The 19,564-nt window shown below is 50.4% G+C and overlaps 7 protein-coding genes across 7 annotated transcripts; 3 read left to right on the plus strand and 4 right to left on the minus strand.

The window, feature by feature from the left end:
* Positions 1-2,184: 2,184 nt before the first annotated feature.
* On the minus strand, positions 2,185-3,381 carry N7515_002050 (velvet factor family protein; the record flags this gene model as incomplete). Its single annotated transcript, XM_056662794.1, has 4 exons — positions 2,185-2,458; positions 2,517-2,990; positions 3,040-3,119; positions 3,169-3,381. 4 exons carry the CDS (start codon positions 3,379-3,381, stop codon positions 2,185-2,187), a joined length of 1,041 nt encoding a protein of 346 aa, XP_056524907.1.
* Positions 3,382-9,064: 5,683 nt separating this feature from the next.
* N7515_002051 (uncharacterized protein) lies at positions 9,065-10,135 on the plus strand (the record flags this gene model as incomplete). The annotated part of the gene is made up of 1 exon (XM_056662795.1): positions 9,065-10,135. One exon carries the CDS (start codon positions 9,065-9,067, stop codon positions 10,133-10,135), a length of 1,071 nt encoding a protein of 356 aa, XP_056524908.1.
* A 446-nt stretch (positions 10,136-10,581) lies between these two features.
* On the minus strand, positions 10,582-11,142 carry N7515_002052 (DUF3602 domain-containing protein; the record flags this gene model as incomplete). The annotated part of the gene is made up of 3 exons (XM_056662796.1): positions 10,582-10,748; positions 10,829-11,032; positions 11,103-11,142. 3 exons carry the CDS (start codon positions 11,140-11,142, stop codon positions 10,582-10,584), a joined length of 411 nt encoding a protein of 136 aa, XP_056524909.1.
* An 875-nt stretch (positions 11,143-12,017) lies between these two features.
* On the plus strand, positions 12,018-13,132 carry N7515_002053 (enoyl-CoA hydratase/isomerase family protein; the record flags this gene model as incomplete). The annotated part of the gene is made up of 4 exons (XM_056662797.1): positions 12,018-12,346; positions 12,398-12,508; positions 12,569-12,925; positions 12,982-13,132. The coding sequence occupies 4 exons, from the start codon at positions 12,018-12,020 to the stop codon at positions 13,130-13,132; spliced, it is 948 nt and encodes a 315-aa protein (XP_056524910.1).
* Positions 13,133-13,457: 325 nt separating this feature from the next.
* N7515_002054 (presequence translocated-associated motor subunit PAM17) lies at positions 13,458-14,255 on the minus strand (the record flags this gene model as incomplete). Its single annotated transcript, XM_056662798.1, has 2 exons — positions 13,458-13,634; positions 13,722-14,255. 2 exons carry the CDS (start codon positions 14,253-14,255, stop codon positions 13,458-13,460), a joined length of 711 nt encoding a protein of 236 aa, XP_056524911.1.
* A 2,447-nt stretch (positions 14,256-16,702) lies between these two features.
* On the minus strand, positions 16,703-17,006 carry N7515_002055 (Vps52/Sac2; the record flags this gene model as incomplete). The annotated part of the gene is made up of 2 exons (XM_056662799.1): positions 16,703-16,800; positions 16,847-17,006. The coding sequence occupies 2 exons, from the start codon at positions 17,004-17,006 to the stop codon at positions 16,703-16,705; spliced, it is 258 nt and encodes an 85-aa protein (XP_056524912.1).
* A 1,335-nt stretch (positions 17,007-18,341) lies between these two features.
* Positions 18,342-19,489, plus strand: N7515_002056 (uncharacterized protein; the record flags this gene model as incomplete). The annotated part of the gene is made up of 3 exons (XM_056662800.1): positions 18,342-18,344; positions 18,418-19,437; positions 19,484-19,489. The coding sequence occupies 3 exons, from the start codon at positions 18,342-18,344 to the stop codon at positions 19,487-19,489; spliced, it is 1,029 nt and encodes a 342-aa protein (XP_056524913.1).
* Between the last annotated feature and the right edge of the window lie 75 nt (positions 19,490-19,564).

A 19,564-nucleotide genomic window follows, 5' to 3' on the forward strand; every position in this document is an offset into this window, starting at 1 on the left:
AGACATGCTTCTGTTAAGCGTAGAATTTGAATACAGAAACCTCGTCGCCTTGTCCATTGCTACGCTGGACGGTAGGTTACTACCGAGGAAAGCCGTTTCCTTCCCTCGTTGAGAGACGAGGTGAGACATCGTAGGTGCATAGTTCGTCTGCCAAGGGCCCAAGACGAGACTAAACAGCAAAAGACAAGTCTAATTGGTGAGAAGGGAAGTGGATCGAGGTTTGTGCCGAACAAGAAGTGGGAACGATCTGCAGGTCTTTGTCTCAGTTGCCTATAATTGGGGGCCATTTGGGGTGAACCATATACACCTCACCACTTCCAGTTTGTCTCGGGGGATGTCGGCTTAACCCGATCTTGATTCTTTTCCTTTTTCTTTTCCAGAACAAGATCGAAGTTTCTTCAAAACCGTTGCAGTGTTGTACAAAAGGATATGCTTGATCATCCCATCGTCAATTCGTCATGCAGGTGCACAGAACCTTGATCTTGTATACCTCATAGGCTTCTCTTGGCTGTACAAATCAGAGTCACTCCGTTCAACGGCCCGATGCATGACGCATGATGGTTAGAGTAAAGACAGCGCATACAACGAAACAAGTGCGGCGCCACCGATCGTTTCGTCCTCGATGTGTTTGAAGGCGAAGCCGCAACCTAAAGCCTCAGCCCTTACATTGCTGCACAGCATCACCGGCTCTCGCGTGGCAACCCCTGTACCACAGTACTTTTTGACAGTCCTGCAGTTCCAGAAATATCTCCCTTCATACACACTCGCCACTTTTACCTTGCACCGACAGTCCTGCAACCTTCATTCCATTCAATCATTTGTATCGATCATGCTATCCTTAGCACAGGCCAGTGATGGAAGAAGAGAGGAACGGACCATCCCAGTCACACAGGTCCAACATGAAAACTTTGTTCTCGACATCGCCTATCGATGCCGAAGCAAGATGTCGGGGAATCGGCATTCCGGCTGTCTATTCAGGGACGGTGTGACGTCCTTGGTGAGAACCCTTGGCTATGGCCTTAGTTGTTGGTATGTGCTGTGTTACGATTTGTACTATGTTTACGTATCTGTCATATGTTGGGCAAGGAGTTTGGGTATTGCGGCTGGTCTGCCCTTTTCCACTCTGATGTAGCGATGGTAGATGCGGTCTCGGGATGGTAATAGGTGAGACATTGTAGTTCTGGTGGTACATATGTTTGGTACAGGTTATTCATAGAGGCTAATGGGATGGAAAGGGCGGATGTATGTCATGTGATATCATGTGAATTATCAGGACTAGATATAGAGTTCGCCTTTCTTTCGCTGATATCTCGAGAAGACGAAGGGGTGATGCTTGAGACTCGCTTTATCTGGTCTGCCATGGGTAGGTAAATGGTATCGTATCATCACAGGAATCATCTCCTGACCCAAAAAGGCCATGGTCGAATTGACCGAGACTCGAGCATTGACCTAGAGACTAAAGGATGCAGAACCCATACACGGGCACTTCATAGAATGAGACAAGCCGATACACAGTCCTCTCCGCTTAATATCAAGCCATCTGAGACAAAGCCACGGTCCGCAACTGGGCCCACCTGGACCCTGGTGACTCCGTAGATAGGACAAGAAATGATCTATTGTCTCATGGGGAAGAGCTATCCTAACCTTGACAGTAGAGTATCAAGCGACTACGAGCCAATACTTTCTACAGTCTCCACAGACAGGCTACACCAGAAGTGAACGACAATCATAATAGCCTTGGATATCAAGCAACTTTTCTCTATGCCGGGGGTACAAACAGACCCCACACTAACCGCCCAGCAGGCCAAGCCGGACATAACGTTCGATTGGCCGGAAAGAAAGAAGAAAAGAAAAGAAAAAAGACAATGTATGTACGCGCGGAAAAAGAAGCCGCGGGGATATGAATAGACACAGCCAGAGGCCAATATAAGAATAAAGGCGGGAAAGGGAAAGATACAGAAGAGAAAACAGAAAAAAAAAGCAAAGCAGAAAACCCCCAGCACCGGTCCGTGTAGCAATATAGAAACCAATAAACCCGAGGCTTACGCCCATAACACCGTAGCCGCCGTTTTTTCTCCCGTGTCTTGAGTCGTTTGGAGTACGGAATAAGGATAATTAAGAAAACATAAGACGAGACGCTGATCCGTCTATCCGTAGAGTGGATGATTGGATCGGAAAAGCGCTCTAATAGTCACCTTCATCGTCGTCGTCGCCGTCTCCGCCTCGACGAGGTCCCTTCACTCCGTCTTTGCGGATGGGGATCTTGATACCCTGCAGCGCGAAGCATTTACTGAGCTGGGTGCTCTCGATGACACCGGGGAACTTCTTGGCTGAGAAGACTTGGAAGGGTTCGGAGAATACCGAGGCTAGCACGGGTGCGGTTCCATGGTTGATTACCGGGGCCCCATTAACGGCTTCGGTTGAATGCGTGCCAACATCGACGAAGCTCATTTTCAGACTGCAAGATTGTCAGCGACGATTCAGTATGCTTTTCGTGAAACCGCATGATGACTTACCGGAAAGTGCCCTCGGTGCGCACACTTAGATCTTGTAGAATGAACCACACGCCAATTTTGTTGTCTGGATCGGTCAAGCGAAAAGCACTGGCGCTGAGGCTGCCAATCAGATTGCGTGTGAACATGCCACCAGGACCGCCAGAGACGGGTTGCGCGGCGGGCGACATTGAGGGTGGCATCTGGCTATTGGTTCCGGGATAATATTGCGGGTAGGCCATTGGCTGCCCGTATTGATTTTGGTATGTCACCTGCTGGCCACCGTAGTAGCTGTTGTTCATCTGCGGATATCCGTATTGACTTTGATTGTACCCGGGGTACGTCGGCGACACGCTCTGAGGCGGGGGAGGATATGAGGAGGACATGGCGGTAGAGATGGAGGGGGAGGTGGCGGAATGCTTGACGAGATTAACTTCATTGGTGCCGTCGGCATTCCACAGGTCGACGGTGAGCACGTAGAATGAGGTATCAATTTCACTAGGAAATTGTTAGCTCCGTCAGATAACGAGATCGCGGCTGTACATACTTGATATCAATTTCCTTATCGGTGTGCATATCCCGCACAATCAGACGAATGCATGGCGGGGGAGTGATCGGTCTCCGATCCTAAGGTTCGTTAGACGCGGACAACAGGTACTGCGGAAAAATCACCCACCTTATCGCCGAAACCGCACATCCGAGCCCGAATCGGCTGCTGAACCACTTGTAATGACCAGCGGCGCCCATCTCCGATATTCTCGACGGGTGCCAGATGATCGGTTGCATGTAGCGGGCTGGGACCCGGCTGGTACTGGGTGGACGGAGCAGAGATGCGATCCATTGAGAGGGGAGGCGGAACGGGATGATGTCTATCCTCGACGGCGTACATGGTACCGGATTGTCAGGAACCGAGGATGGCTTCTCGAAATAGGAACGACGGGTGCTAGCTTGAATAGCTCTCTTCGATAGATCTTGGACTATCTGGTGGTTTGCGAAGGGACCGGGGGGTAGAAATGCGACATGCGACCCCGCGGGTGTTCAGACGTCACAGTTGGAGCATCGACTCTCTGGTGGAAGAACAGTGTCTGCGCTTGCGAAGAGCAATCGTCCCCGGAGCTTTGATCACGGACCGAAGCTGATCAAATTGAAATTGTTGGGTTATCCAGTGTATGCTATTAGCAGAGAAATATGATGCGATCGCAGGTTTCGAGCGGAAAAGTGAAAGTGAAGATCGGTTGACTCGGGCACGTTTGCGGCGGAGAGTTTTGCGCCGGAACCGTAGAATGAGCTCGGGCCGGGAGTGGCGATATTCGTTATGGGGTGTTTCCGCGAAGGAAGAAGAGGATAGAAAGCAGACTGTATCTGTCAGGCCTAAAAGTGCATTAGAAGCGATATTCAAGAGGGTTTTTAGAGTCTTCTGGGTGAACCGCACGATGACGCTGTCAAAGTGCGGGAGATTCGCTGGAATTCCACGGATCGTCTTCAGGCCCAAAGTCTACAAGACGATCCACCAATTATTCACATACCTGGATCAGAGTCAATCTCATGAGAGAACTTTCATGGATACAGAGAAAGAGATCAGAGAGTTGGAGGGGAAGAGAGAAAGGAGAAGGCGGAAAGGAAAGTGACGTTCTCGAACGGCAGACAGAAGAGTTACAGAAGTAATTTAACTAATTTAACCGATTTAACTGCTTTAACTGCTTTAACTGCTTCAACTTGTTCGAACTTCTCCATTTCAGTCCCAACTAAAGCACCCGCAGGAACCTGGACCCAACCCGTCGGGTTCAAGCCATCTTTTGTCGACGAATGAGCGGAGAATGTAACTGGAGGCTCTGAAAAGTCCGCATCCAGGTCGGACTCGCCGCAAACGGCCATCTTCACAACTTGCTGCAACTTGGAAAAGAGATTTCAACTAGAGTCTAGTTCCCTTACTTGGACTAGTCGAGAATGTCATTGAATTCGTCGGGGTATGAATCTCGGGGTCTGTGTTGTACAGTATGAGTATGCGTTGAATATTGGGATGCTGGCAATTTCCTGTCTCTTATTCTGCACGGAACTATATCCTAGTCCCGAAGACTATAAACCAATCATAAATCCCAAAGTCAACCAGCCTACGAGCATTCCAGTCCATGGGCCTCCATGCGGGATGGCGACGGGGGATGACAGGTCCCGAACGCGTGGTAACTTCTGACCGGTTAAGGGGTCTTGGTGGTTGATCACCAAGGGTCTGCCAACGTCTTGGCAGGGTCTAAGTACCCGAGTCGAAGTCCACATTGACAATTGTCTATGTCTGCTGAATCCAGAGAACATTTCGATCTCACATCTTGCCTTGTACAAGGCGTGTTATTTTTAGTGGGGTTCGTTCATCGAGAAGTACGTAGACTGTAGAGGGAGGTGTGTGTCAGACTGTCAGTGATATCCCTTGCTTGCCCATCTCGCTCCCGCGCTTTCCGCGTTCAGATTGTAAATGATAGAGATCTTGGCAATTACTACTGACGTTCAATTTCTGGGACATCAGCTTGGAAGTGCATATGGCCTATATCAAGGACCAAGGTCATGTCTGCTAGAGGGGTCTTTCCTATTTGGGCCGCATGGATCTGTGATCATGATGTCATAGACGCGAGATCTCTGCTTGTGTCTAATCTCTAGGTAAATAACTGCCGCTCGATTCCGCAAAGCTAGAAATTTGGCGTGAATGGCAAGTACCCGGGCAAGGGGAAGGAGACAAGCCAAAATATAAGCTCCAACGGTTATAAGGAAGGGGTCCCTTTGCATACAAACAACGAACCTGACCTACCCACCAATCTTGCGCTAATGCAACTTAAGCTTCTAATTATTCATGCACGGTGGCTTGAGCTCCTAACGGGCCACAGAAATCATATCCCAAGGCTACGAGCTACATCCTTTGCTATGCCTTCAAGCACCAAGCGAATTAACGCGAAGATGGAAAGCGGCTACCGCGTGGTCATAACATTCTATGATTCTACCGTTCCATGTTAATCCCTTCTCCCATCTGGGCTCGTTTCGGTGCCCAGTCACTCCTCTGATACCGTAGTTCAGGCTGACTGTGCTACGCCGCGAATCAAGAGGCCACCGTGGATACATGTGAAGACCTTTGCCACGTATGAGCGGTCAGTTCGACAGAGCAACCTCCTTCTTCAAGACGTCCGTCCTTCCGTCCACTGGGCTGATAGCGGTAATCCGATGCAAGCGGAATCAATGCTCGCGACTATAGCGAACTTTCTACCGTACATCAAGGCGGTCGCTAGGCGGCTGTTCTCGTGCAACGAAGAGCCCTTCTCTCTCAATGATGATTCTCTTCATGGTCCATAAAGCTGCTCCCTTTTCTATTGGTCTGTTTTTCAGAGATGCAACCAATATTGCTAGCGGAGAAGTTTGAGGAAATGGCGCGCGAGAGTATATCGAAATGATAATCTGCTCTAGGGTGGCTTCAGCCACAAGAGACAGGGTATAGTTGGTTTGTATGGGCCAGATATCTGTGTGGGACGGTTGGGCTTTTCAGATCAGGCCATAAAAGAAGTTAGCAGGGAGGCGTAAATCCTGAAGCGCTCAATGAATCTGAATGAGATATCAGGTACGGTGGCATTGAACAGGTAGTGTGACTTGGCTAGCTGGGGTTCCTGCATGAGAATGCCGTCGACCACGAGGCGTCAGCCATGAATATGAACTTGTATGCTTCATCTGATGAAATTCAGTAGGTAGATTCCAACTCATTAGGGACGAAAGCCAAACGAATCTGCACCGAATATACCCCAAACCCCCATTTCCACACGGGTCTCACCTGTCAGCTCACCACCAAACCCCCATTCTTTCAATCCCAAAGCCCAAATTCAGGTCGACGGGCACTTCCAACCCCATACGCCTTAGCGTACCACTCCACGGAAAGATGATGCACCGAGCACCCCCGGCCACTCCCCTGTCCTTTGCAAGGCCGACGCATGAAGTCGCATTGGTAGTATCAGCAGTTCAGCACCAGAAACGCCATTCCCCTGACCCCTGGTGCGGTGAGTAAATTAAAACACCGGCTATGAGGTCGTCGGACTAACACCTGCGCGGAAATCCCCCGGAGCTATCCCCGGGATATTCAGCGGCGCTCGGAGCCGGGTGGACCTCGGAGTTGCCTAAATTCGGAGGCTCGCGGAGACTTAGATGGGCCAGGGCTTTAACCTATTCTCGACGGACCGCCCAACCGCTCGATTTTAGGTAACAGGTGCTGTTTCACGTAATCACGTGCCAGCCTTATGCATGACAAAACGGTTGGAAGCAAGGGTCTCTACCACAGCGGTGGAAATTCATCGCAATCGAAGAATCAACATGATAACATCGATAAAGGCGATAACTTCCTTGACGATTCGAAGTGGAGTTGGGCAATCAATCTCTTCTTAATGATTTGGGTTTCTAGGTAGATCCACTCTGCTTAGTCTCAATCCGGAATCTTCGTGCGAGGCCGCTAATTTCTCGTATCCACGGGCTCCATACCTTCCATTTCGAATCCAAGCTCCATACTAGAAAAGCAGAGATTATCCACTGCATCACGTGGCTCCAGACTGATCTACAATCATGTCCACAGTACTCCGTACACTCCGTAGTAGTTACTCCGTACACTAACTACTGCATATGTCCACCTGCAAGCACGCCATTACACGCTATTGACCGCAACGAGCCATGCTCTGGAGAGAGAGAGGAATGACCAAACAAGGTTTGGCCCCAACATCCAAACAAAGAAAGACCCTGCGATCTAGAGCCTCGGGCCTCAGAGATAACACGAGTCAGTCGAAGGATGACGCAGGAATAGATTGCCGCGGCCACCGCCAAGTTCCAACAGTAACAAAGTCTCTAAGAGTTACCTCAAAAGGATCTACGCAGCTAATACCCTCCCGCGAAACGGTGTACATACTCCCTACATTGACTGAAAGTAGTCAAGTGTGCATGAATCTGACAGATCAACCACAATTCTATAGGAGCGGGTTAGACGTTGAGTGCCAAGTACCGAGCAACTCCGATCTCCAACCGGATAAAGATCCACACGAGCGCAAGGATATAACATGCGGAAAGCATGATCCAATCCCAGCGAAAAGAAAGACAAAAAAAAATAAACATCCTTGTCTAGCCTGGCGCCCGCCGGAATGCATTTTAGGGCAAGATATGGTCACGAGCACTGCATACATTACACAGTAGTGCGGGACAGGGAATCAGACAAGGAACTTTCCCAGAAAGGGAAAGAATAAAGTATCCGAGATGTCTCCGAGATGGGGTATGCAGTAAAAGGCCATCGTGGCCGCCAACGGGAAAGTGCATAGGACAAGGGTTCAAGCGCAGGCGTCTTTCCAAATTGGGGAAAAGAAGGGCTCGTCATTTCAAACTTATTTCGGATAGACTTGCCTTGCCCCACTGGGCTAGACTGTATATGGTCTAGGGTGGGCTTGTTTGGGCCCCGCTTGGTGGGGACCGGTGGGGCCTCATCGCTGTTAGGAACAGCTGGGTGTGATCATGTACGGAGTAGCTTTGTGCTTATAGCCTTATACGCACTTTGGGGGGAGTTCCGAGTGTTTGGCTTTGCTGACTGCTTGTTTCCTTTGTTTGCTTTGAATATGTAGATAGACCCGGTTTTGCTATGCGATCAAACATAGAGAATCATAACAAGCGCTGTAATCTGTAACTACATTCTAGAAACGGAGTACTCCGTTCTCCGCCAAAGTGCAACGGAGTTAAGGTATCGCGGACATCGAGAAAGGGTTATGTCATTTTGAAGCACGGGCCACTTGTGGTTCCGAACTGCATTTACCAAATTGGGACAAATCGGCCCTTCTACTCTAACAAACACGAGTCAGAGTCTTCAGAGCCTCCCTTGGCTTTGGTGGATAGGAATGGTCGATCCTCCGGAATGATATATCAAGGTCTTCGCAAATCAGAAGCCACTGCGCCTATGTAGAAAGAAAAACAAATCTGCCGGACAATCATGACCAACTGCGGCATCTAATCCGAGCTTTACACCCTGAACCTTCCTATGATATCAAGGATCCATCCTTCATTCTTTCTACTACTCCTTCGGGAGATAACTGGGGGTTGGCGATCCTTGTCAGATCCACCGCATTATGATTCAAATTGACTGCAACCCCCGACGCCGAAAAATAGCGAATTAAAACATCCAGGGTCTCGTGCTGCGAGCTCTACCCTACTACAATGCAATCTCACGACTCAACGATATCTCCCTGGTCAAGTAAGCGACGCCATACAACTATTCCAAGTGGTCGACGATTGAGAGTATGAAACCTCCCCCCGCCCCTGTCAAAGGCTTCTAGACCCGACTGTTTTAGAGCTTGGTCCAAATCGGCGCAATAATGAGTTGCCCAGCTCACGGTGACTTTGCATCACACCTTCTTCCACAAACGCTGACGCCATTCACGCAGTATAAGGAGCAAAGTTCATCCTGCGCGCATTGCGCGGATCGCAACATGCTTAGCCAGTATCTGCCTCGACCACGATTGACTCGGTTAGACAACAAACGAGGGTCATTCATATCAGCCAGTCCTTCTCCAGAGTCACCAGCCATGGTGTCGCCATCATCACCAAGAAGCAGCACAGACTCTTCACAGATAGCTTCCCAAATACACCACCAATACCCACCTACATGTCTCTCAACGCCCGAAGAAACCCTCTACCTAGAAGACCTTGAACTGATGATGCACTGGTGCACAACAACCTACAAAACGATGGCATGCGACCCCTCCGCCGAAAGAATCTGGCAAATCACCATCCCCCAACTCTCCCTCCGTTACCCATCCCTCCGCCAAGGCCTACTAGCCCTCTCAGCCCTTCACCTCGCCTCAACAAGCACCTCTTCCCTCCGCTGGCGTTACCTCGAAATAGCCCGTGCTCACCAAGCAAACGCCCTCTCCGGCATCCGCATCGACAGCGAAGACGCCCCAGAATGTCAAAGCCAAGCAACCTTCGCCCTATGCTGCATAATGATCGTCTTCCCCTTCGGCTACCGGCACATCGACAGCGAGAACGACCCAGACTCCGACACCGAGCAGCCGGACATGCTGGACGAGTTCTTCGAGGTCTTCCAGCTGACCCGGTGGCTGGTGAGTATCATGATGCACTCAGCAGACCGTATCACGGGCAGCGAGCTCAACCCACTCGTCGAGCGCGAGGATCCGCCGGCGACGATGCCGGACATGTCGCGGCTGGTGGTTTTCTCGCTGCTGCGTCAGAATGGAATGGAGGCTATGCGGGACGCGGCCCATGAGAAGGATATCTATGATTCGGCCATTAAACATCTCAGTAATGCGCTGAAGCAGCTGATGAAGGGCGGCGAGCCGCAGGCTTTTGCTTTTTATTGGTGTTTCCGGATTCCAGAGGAGTTTCTCGAGCTGCTTGAGGCGCGGCGGCCGTTTGCCCTTGTTGTTCTTGCGCATTATGCGGTTGTCTTGCATCGTTTGCGGGATTCGTGGTGGATGGGCGATTGGGGGGCGCAGATACTCAAGGAGATTGGGGATCTGCTTGAGCCGCGGTGGCAGGAGCTGATTAGTTGGCCGATAGATGCCACTGGGTGTTTTCTGCCGAGGGTTGAGATGCGAGTGCGGGGGATACCGACGGTACCCCCTCTTGAAGCTTGATATTCGACACTTTGTGTTAAGAGGCCCCTGTAGAGGCCGGTGGTGAACCCTGCACCTAAATGAGATATGACATGCATGTAATTAGCATAGACATCGGATTGTACATAACATAGTTCTTTCAATTGAGACAAGGATCGCTTATCAGGGAGTATCCATGGACATCAACAAAGATAGGAAGAGAAAAAGGAAGAAACGAAATCCCGACCCGCAGATCCAACCGACACCGAGCGCCGTCCCCAATCGAATGGTGAAACCAAAAACCGAAGAAAAAGAAAAGAAAACCCGCATTAAAGCAGCACTGCCAGCAGTGATATCATTTCATCTCGAGAAACTTCTCCGGGAACAGAGACACCGTGCATCGCCAAACGCTAACGACCCGCACAACCCGACCAGAACCTTGATCCCAGCCTTGGATTTCAGCCACTCGTCCCAAAAAACAGACACGCCTAAGCAGACGGTGACTCCTTCCTCAAATCCTGTCTCTCATGCTCAATCTCCTTTACCCGATCCTTCGACTGAGTGCGCACGCGCATAAGCTCCGCCTCCTGCTCCTGGATCTTCTTTCCGCGCTCTTCCTCTTCCGGCGTGGGGATGTACGCATTTGCCGCGCCGCCTGCGAACCTATTAGCCTGCATTCCCCCTTTTTCCTTTGCGCGTGCGCTTCCCGGCACAAGCTCCGTGGGCGACACATACCTCGGCCCGTGTGGTGTGGCAGCTGCTCTGCGCGCAGAGGCGGTGACTCGACGTCCTGGCTTTCGCGCGCTAGTTCGGGCCGGTGGGGGTCATTGACGACCATGTTCCCTGAGCCGCCGCGACCGGTTGTGTAGACTTCTTGTTTGATTGTGGGCGTGACGAGGTCATTTGGTGTTGCGGGGGTCTGTTGGCGGCTGATGTTTCCTGTTGTGCGGGTTGCGGTTAGTTCGGTGGAGATTGAATGTGTGGTGGGGTTTTGGTTTGAGGTTCTCACCTGCGCCACCGCGGCCGTAGGAGACGTTTCGGTTTAACATTTTGGTTTGTGTATGTCTGGGGTAAATATTATGAAGAAGGAGGTAGGGTAGTGGGAGGTTGAGTAGTGGAAGGGAGATGGTGGGGGAAAGTTGTCTGCCGGATCAGATGACTGACATTTTTTTTTCTTTCTCTTGGCTGTTGGGGAATTTCAGCCATTGGCTTTACGCAGTAGGTCATGGGACTCACAGGGTAAGACAGTATATTTAAGGTCTAAATACTTGATCTTTATTGAATAATCGCTCTTTTGCTAATAGTTTCGAGATTACTGCGTACATATACCCCATAGGTCCTGTATCTGATCTTTGGCGCTAGTGCTGCCCGGCCAGGGTCTTTGCCTCGATAAGCGCCGATGGAATCCGGGGTCGAACCACGAACCACCAAAGAGCCGCGAGATACTTACTCCACTCCAACGAGTCAGCAAAGTCTACGCAAATACTGCAAGTACAGGTAACACGTTGCAGCTTGGATCTGATCAAAGAGTCAGAAACTTACAGGGAAAGCAAAGCTGGTCATCGTCGACATCTCCGTTTCGCTCAAGATACTATAGCTGCGTATGGCATCAACAGGTGTGTACCACCAAACCAACATAAAACACAAATTATAGTATCTTTCACCCAATTCCATTATTCCTGTATGCTGTGTACACAATAGTTATTCACTCCTTACCTTGGTACCTTACCCTCCAAGCCTTACTCCGCAGCGGGGTCGCTGATCACCCCGGCTTCTCCACGCTAAGCCAAGTAAGCCGAAGCCGCGGCATCTATGCAGTATGCAGTAATCGTCTCGAGCGCATAACCGAGACCCCCCATAGTATATAGTGTCCATATACAACAATTCTCTCCTTAGTCTCCTAGGAATCGAACCCACCGCAACAATGATCTTCGATCCCGCCCCCATCGAGCTCCCCGCCTCCTACGAGACCGTCCCAACAACCGGACATGTCGTCGTCTCCCACTATCCCCCCGGCACACCAACCGTGACCCCCGTCGTAGTCGTGACTCTAAACCGTCCCGCCAACCAGAATGCCTTCACCGGCCAAATGGTCATTGACTTCGAGAAGCTCTTCCCGATGTTCGACGTCGACGAGCGAGTCAAGGTTATCGTGTTAACCGGTGCCGGAAAGACTTTCTGCGCCGGCGCCGATCTTGACATCGGATTCAACTCTGGGAAACAGAAGGAGCGTAATTCTGATCACCGTGATGGGTAAGTAGATCGGTATAACAAAGATGGAACAATTCGCTAAAAAGAAAACAGCGGCGGCCGAGTCGCACTCGCCATCCACAGATGTCGCAAGCCGACAATTGCTGCCATGCAAGGCTCGGCCGTCGGTGTTGGTATGACAATGACTCTTCCAGCAATCATCCGGTACGTAAAGCAACGAATTCCCTGTCTCAGGAACTAGCATGTTAATACCCAATCCAACAGCATCGCCTACGAAAAAGGCAAATACGGCTTCGTCTTCGCCCGCCGCGGAATCACCATGGAATCATGCTCTTCCTTTTTCCTCCCCCGACTCATCGGTCACTCCAACTCCAGCTACCTTGTCAGCACCGGCGGCGTCTTCCCGCCAACCTCCAAGCACTTCGGTGATCTCTTTAACGAGACGCTCCCCGAGTCATCGCAGGTCCTGCCACGTGCTCTGGAGTTGGCGACCGAGATTGCGCAGAACGTCAGCCCGAGTGCCTCGTACCTGAATCGCGCGCTTATGTGGCGTGATACTGGTTCTGCGGAGGCTGCTCATCTTGTTGAGTCGCACACTATCCTTCATATGTTTGGAGCTCCGTAAGTTTGGATTTGAAAGGAAGTTGTTGGATTGGCGATGCTAACTTTTTGTGTAGGGATCAGAAGGAGGGTGTTACTGCGTTCTTTGAGAAGAGGAAACCGAACTTTAAGGCTAATTTGGATGATAACCCACCGCCCAATGTGCCGTGGTGGACTGAGGTTGATACTGGGCGGAATCCTAAGGCGAAGGTTGTTTCGAAGTTGTAGATTTAGGGGGTTCATCATTGATGTGTCTAGGTAGACAATGTCAGGAATCTGATGATCAATAGAAATCTCAAGCTTTACCTAGAGAATACCAATTAGTCCTAAGACGGACTCTACCCAATTCCTCAAGAAAAATTTGATCCGAGGTTATTCCCGATGTATTGCAATGCCCCAGCTACCAAGACCGCTAATGAGATTGTAACAAAGATTAACACCGGTCCGGGAAATCACCAGCTTGGTGCGGACTGAATGTCAAAAAGATCCACCATATCGACACGAACAAGAAAAAAAAAAAAAAAAGCTCCATGGTGAATGAGAGAAAAGAAGATTAAACAATGAAGTTACGGCGCTTGCGGTTGTAAGCCCGCTGGTCCTTCAACCAATTGCGGTATCCCTGAACACTACCAATCTTCTCTCCATAGTAGTCAGGAACCGGGTTGGAGATCGAGTTGGTCGAAGGATCAACACGGAACCGACGGATACGATCAAAGAACTCTTTTTCTTTCTGCGCATAGAAACAATTCCACATTAGCAAAATCATCCACCAAACACAACCATACGGCCAACCCGCGTAGTCATTGCAGCAACATACCGTGTTAACAGAAGGCTTGTACTTCCTGTACACAAGCCCCCAAATCCCATTCCCAACAGCCGGTCCAAGCAACCACCCAACAGCACCGCAAGCAGCAGTCGCAAGCCCAAGCACGATAAACGGGTCCAAACCCATAACCGATGCACCTAGGTGCTCAAGATCCTGACTGGACAGCACCTGCACACCGATACTGGTGCTAGCGAGCGAGCTGGCAACCGAGGAGACGAGCGAGTATCGGCGGCGGGAAGCGCGGAGCTTGAAGAAGGAGTCCCAGTCGAGCTTGACTTCCTGGTTTGTCTGCGGGGCCGCAGTCGAGTTCGCGCGCAGGGCGATGGGTGATGGGAATGCGGTTCTGGCATTTGGTCGGGAGTCGGAGGTTAGTGCTGCGGCTGGGCGAGCTGTTGTCGAGCTGAGGCGTGTGAATTGGGTTCTTTGGAGGGGACGGAGGGTGCTGGCGAGAGTGGGTGCGACGGGGTTCAGGCGGGTGAGAGACATGACTGTGCGGATGGACATGTTGATGGGATTGGCGGACATTTTGGTGGGATTGGAGGTTGGTGTCAAGTGCAGGTTTCAAGGTCTTGGAGAGGTGAAGTGAGAATTCCAGGTGGAGGTGTTTATGTAAGCGGATTGGAGCCGGCCGGCTGACGGGCTAGATCGACGTCGACGTGGGCGACGAGGGTAGACGAGGTCACTGACACCGACAACCTCAGTCACATGTTTGGATAACTGTATTTCTTAGAGAAGTTCCCGTGGCTGAAGCAAAGGAGGAAGTACGATTGATCAATGCGCATATACGATTTTTCCCAAGTCTTCTTTTTCGATACGAAAACACCCGTCATTGTGCAATTCCGGGCACGCGATCGTGAGCATGTGAGCATATGAGCATATCAAAAGTCGGAGCTGCGAAATTGATTGTTGTGTTATCCTTTGAGAATCTCAGAATACATTGAGGGCATTCCCCACGGCCCCCACCAATGCACCATGCAGTACGCAGTACGCACCATATCAACTCGCATGGCGAGGATTGGTTCGTTTATGCGCAACGTTAGGCCGAGTCAATGATGTGCGGGCACAGACATTGAGTTGGGTCTGGGTCGATCAGTCGATGAAAGTGACATGAATCATGATCGTGGATGATACGAAATATTGTTTTACTTAGTGACAAGACTGAGAATCAGGATATGCCGTTAGTAAAGTGATGGCAAGTTGCATGGAGTAGTAGATTTGAGATTTGAGGACACGATGATAGCCCTAGCAGGATGACTGTCCGAAACTGCAGAATCGAAGCTGATCATCCAAACATCCTCTTATTGCCTTATTCTACTCCTTACACATTAAAAAGAAGACTTTCCGATCTGTCCATAGAGGAAAGAAATAAGCTCATTTTGCACCCGTAGGTTGATATCTCGGCTAGGCTGTCTTCACTTCGTGCTCGGTCCCTGCCACGTTTGCCCCGGCCCCCGGGCTTATGTATAAACGGAGGAATGCGGGATGGAGTTACATCAAGCGAAGCCGGTGCCTTTAGCGGGGCATTCTGGAAACCAAACCAGCCTTGGGAAACAGCCTGTCTTTGTATGGATGTACAAAGAACAGCCTACAAGCGGCGAATTGCGCCACTGGAAGCTCGAATATATGCCGACGTGGACTAGTCCACAGGTTAGGAGAATGCATTCATTCCAGAGTCATGCCAGAGTGCAAACTGCCAATGTTTTGTCTGTGAAAGACTGAAGCCAAACTTGATTCAATCCGGCTAGGCCAGATGCAATCTATCAGAACTTCAGAAGCCTGAAGAAACATGAGGGTGCAGGGAGCGGTGCAAAGTGTGCAAACAAGTATTGGTCACATGCTCACGTGACCCTAATCCGGCACCAGTTGGCAGTTACACTATCCCTTCGACCAAACCTGGGCTGTATGATCTCTTGTTAGTAGTCGAGCCATAGCAACATTCTTCTGGAGGTTATAGACATGATTAAGGGAGTAAGTTGAAGGTAGGACGTCACCTAGTAATGAGTTCGAGGGTATTCGAGGCGGTATCGCGCTGTTCTATCAATCAATCCCACAGCCGTCGTCCTTTCCCCGAAATGGATGTGGGAATAGCCTCGTTTTCCATTGCTATGGAAAACCCGTGATCGAAGCCCGTGACGTCACCGAAGGCGCGTGATCTTCTCAGCTCTTTCGAAGCTACTTAATTCTCTATCCTGGTGCCTCTTCTCCTTTCATTCTTGACCTTTCCAACCATTGTTCTTCATCTCTTTGGCCATCCTTTCTCGCGTTTTATCGTTTGTTTTGTCGTCTTGACACTATCCACCTTGTGCTTCCTTTTGATTAGAAGGTTGGAAGCACGTGTCAGTCAACCAAACCCACCGCCACAAATGCCCGTCGCGGTGAAGATCACAAGCGTGATTGTGAAGAGGTGTCGAGGACATGCAACCTGGCGGATACATTTGACGGCTTTGCCCATGAATACGCCAAAGCCTTATTTACGGCAAGCCTCCCGCATCTGTTCAACATACCTGCCTCCGGTGTGAAAGGTAAGACAGCGAATTCCATGGAATCCACTCTTCCCATCTCCACGCCCTCTTCACTTCGGAGTTAAGACTGACATATCCAGACGAACCCCGAAAATATGAGTGCCACGACGGTGCTCGCACGATCTTCCAGCTCCGCGCTGAGTTCAAGCCCTTCTGCCGCCTTCCTCCTGAACTGCGCATCATGATATGCGATGGAATGTGCCTGGCACATAGTCGACCCTCCAGCAATGACGTGCACGCCAGACTCAGATGTGCAAGTGTCGACCGCCTGCTGCAAGACACCCTCGTCCCAGCCCTGTATGAAATCACCGTGGTATCCGAATCCAGTGGGGTGAGCACAACTGCCTTCACTAGCAGCTTGCGCAACGGTGATACTTCCCGCGCACACCACAAACATCAAGCATACTGTATTTATGGCGGATTGAGACTCCATTCATGAAATTCCCAGATCTACCACAGTATTTGCGAAGCAGCCTGTTGCAAGGCGGTGTCGTCTTCGGCGTCGAAGTCAAGATCTTCGAATGGTAGTCTCTGATTCTTTCGATTGCCTGCCGAAACGTCAGAGTTGTCCTAGATATCTCGGAAAGTGCACACTCACTTTGTCCTTTACATCGACTAGAAGTGGCCGTACATCCTCGATTGCTTTGTAGCCATTGGCGGAAGCGACGGCCTTGGCTTCGATATTGGTGCTTCGAGAATCGATCTCGTTTAGCGCCCGCACCCAGTTCTCATCTATTGGGCCTTCAACAATCATGCGCACGGCCTTTGGGGAGATGCTCCACTGCGCGGTGTCGAAACGGACAATTCATTGAGTCGCAAAGCTTTTGAGGGCGTGCGACGCATTACAAACCTAGTGATGAGACGACGCGTGTGGGGCTGACCTACGCTGTGATTGCATGGTTCTCATTCTTCCCTGTGTTCCGGCTGAAATCCGAAGCTGGTTGAAGCATGAGTGGGTTCTTCTCGTACTCGTGAGACCCAAAGGATGAACTCGATCAGGTGCTCATGTTGGTTGGAGGCTTGGAGCAGGCCGCCTTTGTAAATAATCAGCCCTCCCAGCTTCACATTCTTGTTGTTGATGAGAGGCTGCAATGGATTATGGGAGTGTCTGCCATGAAGAGATAGTGGAGCGTGTGGAGTGGGAAAACGACGATTGGTGGGGGAGTTTTGACTTGACCCTAAGGAGGGGAAGTTGGAAATGGTTCTCGGTCAACACGGGCAGTGACGAAAGGGTCATTGTTTCCTCCGCGGCTCGTGGCAGGGTATGGCTGCGCCGCTACGGCTCGTGCAGATATCTGCGGCTCAGATGCCTGAGGTTGGAAGCCAACATCTACACGGTTATGGGATGGGATGTCATCAAAATGACCCAAGGACGAAATCGCTCGGCCAGTGAACATTCAAATGAAATGGAAACTGTGCTTCTGAATTGCGGCATGTTCGGATTCCACCGATCTGAACATTCCTTTTTGCTGCCTGGTGTACGAATGAATATACATAGCCCTACTCCTGCTCCATTCTTGGACAATTCTCCAATTACCTACAATTCTCGTTGAATTCACAATTCCATATTCAAATCTCGATTTTGCATATATTCGCATACATACATACATAATCCAGAGGGGAAGGGCTCCAGGGCACGTGATCTCGCTTCCCAAGACTCGGAAGTCGGAACTCGGAAGACTAAGAGTCTAAGAGAAAGCTCATGTGTCATGTGACCATGTCCAAGTCCAACCTCCTCGACCCACAATCTTAGTCTGTTAGCCAATCCACTACTAGTGCTACATGTACTTACTTCGCTTCGTCCCACTTTTCGTACTTCTGAGTTCTGTCTGTCGATCACTGCCCCACATAGGGTTCTCTTCTTCTCTATTCGTGCGTCCGGGTGTGAACCTTGCTACCGTCCTGATCCACCCGGTCCCCCACATCTTGCCTCAGCCTCATAGTTTCCCAAAGGATTCATTACCATTGCCAAGCATTATCCCTCCTGCCTTGTTTGCCGCCAGCTGCTGGCGGCACCACATATTCCAGGATCATATACCAAAAGCTTTGCGGTACTTGCCACCGCCAAAGTTGCTCGGACATACTCATCATGGTATTACGGGACTCACTCACTACTACCATTCCAAATCAATCTAGAAATCATGATCATCTGACCTATCTGACAGACACATTGGTTCGAGACCCGACAGCCTCTCACTCCCGAAACATTCTCACCAGACGGTAGCGCTGCCAGCTGTCCAGGCCTGACCCCTTCTGTTCGAGATCCCCAGGAAACCGCATGTCCATCTGCCAGCGGCCCGTTTGAAATGTCCGCCGTGACCTTTCCGACAATTCGGGCGGTCAACAAGGCAGCTTACCCCGATGCAGCTGGTCTTGAGGCCAAGGTGTCACTGATGACTCAAATAGAAAACTCGGACGAAGAGATCCTCGTTCGCTCAGTACATCCTTCATTGAGGGACTGCCTCCATGTTGCAGTCATCGAGGGTGCCCCTCTGGATCGGCCTGTCTGGCTAATCACTCCTCAGAACGCAAAATTCATTGTCAGCACGCACGCGGCCGGCAGAGAGATTCACGTCAAGCCGAGCTTTTTGACCAAACCTGTGGACTACCAATTTGTGCCAATCCGCGATGCTATTGTTCCAAATATCAATCCTCGGAGCTTTCTTTCGGTGGAAACCATCGAATGTATTCGTCTAGCCTTTCCCGGGTCCGTAGGGGCTCAGGTCCTTGTCATTGGATGGATCTTGGTCTTGTTTCCGGACCAAAAAACACTGCAGAAATGTTGGGATCATGGTGCACCTGATGAGATAAGCAATCTACGGGTTGGATATAGCCTTATGAAGTGCTATAGTACCGCTACCAGCACTACCATCATCGAAGCCGGCCAAGCTGTGACTGACGCGCCAGATTCTATTGACAGCCAGGCGGCACTGGGCTTAAGATTACGACTTCCAGGTGGATTGGAAGCAATTACCACAGTGACGCATGCATTTGTGCGGCTAGCGATACCTCAGATGTCGAGTTTCAGAAGGGCTATTACGGAACAGATTCTGGTCGCGAAAAAATATCTCCAGAGATTAAGACCACCACCAAAGGATGCCCAGTATGAAGGTATGGTATTTACATGTGATCACTCAAACTCGCCAATTGGAAAGGATGTATGGCTAAGCGGAACGAGAACCAAGGTATGTACCAATAGTCGCTGACAAAATCATGACAACAAAAGAATAGCACTAAACTTATATCAATTATCAGATCGGTGCCATCACTCTCACCTGCGATCGTTGTTCACGCGACCACTTAATCCCATAT

The sequence above is a fragment of the Penicillium bovifimosum genome (assembly GCF_028826915.1).
Source record: "Penicillium bovifimosum strain IBT 22155 chromosome Unknown utg000002l_segment0_segment0, whole genome shotgun sequence".
Classification (NCBI taxonomy): Eukaryota; Fungi; Ascomycota; class Eurotiomycetes; order Eurotiales; family Aspergillaceae; genus Penicillium; species Penicillium bovifimosum.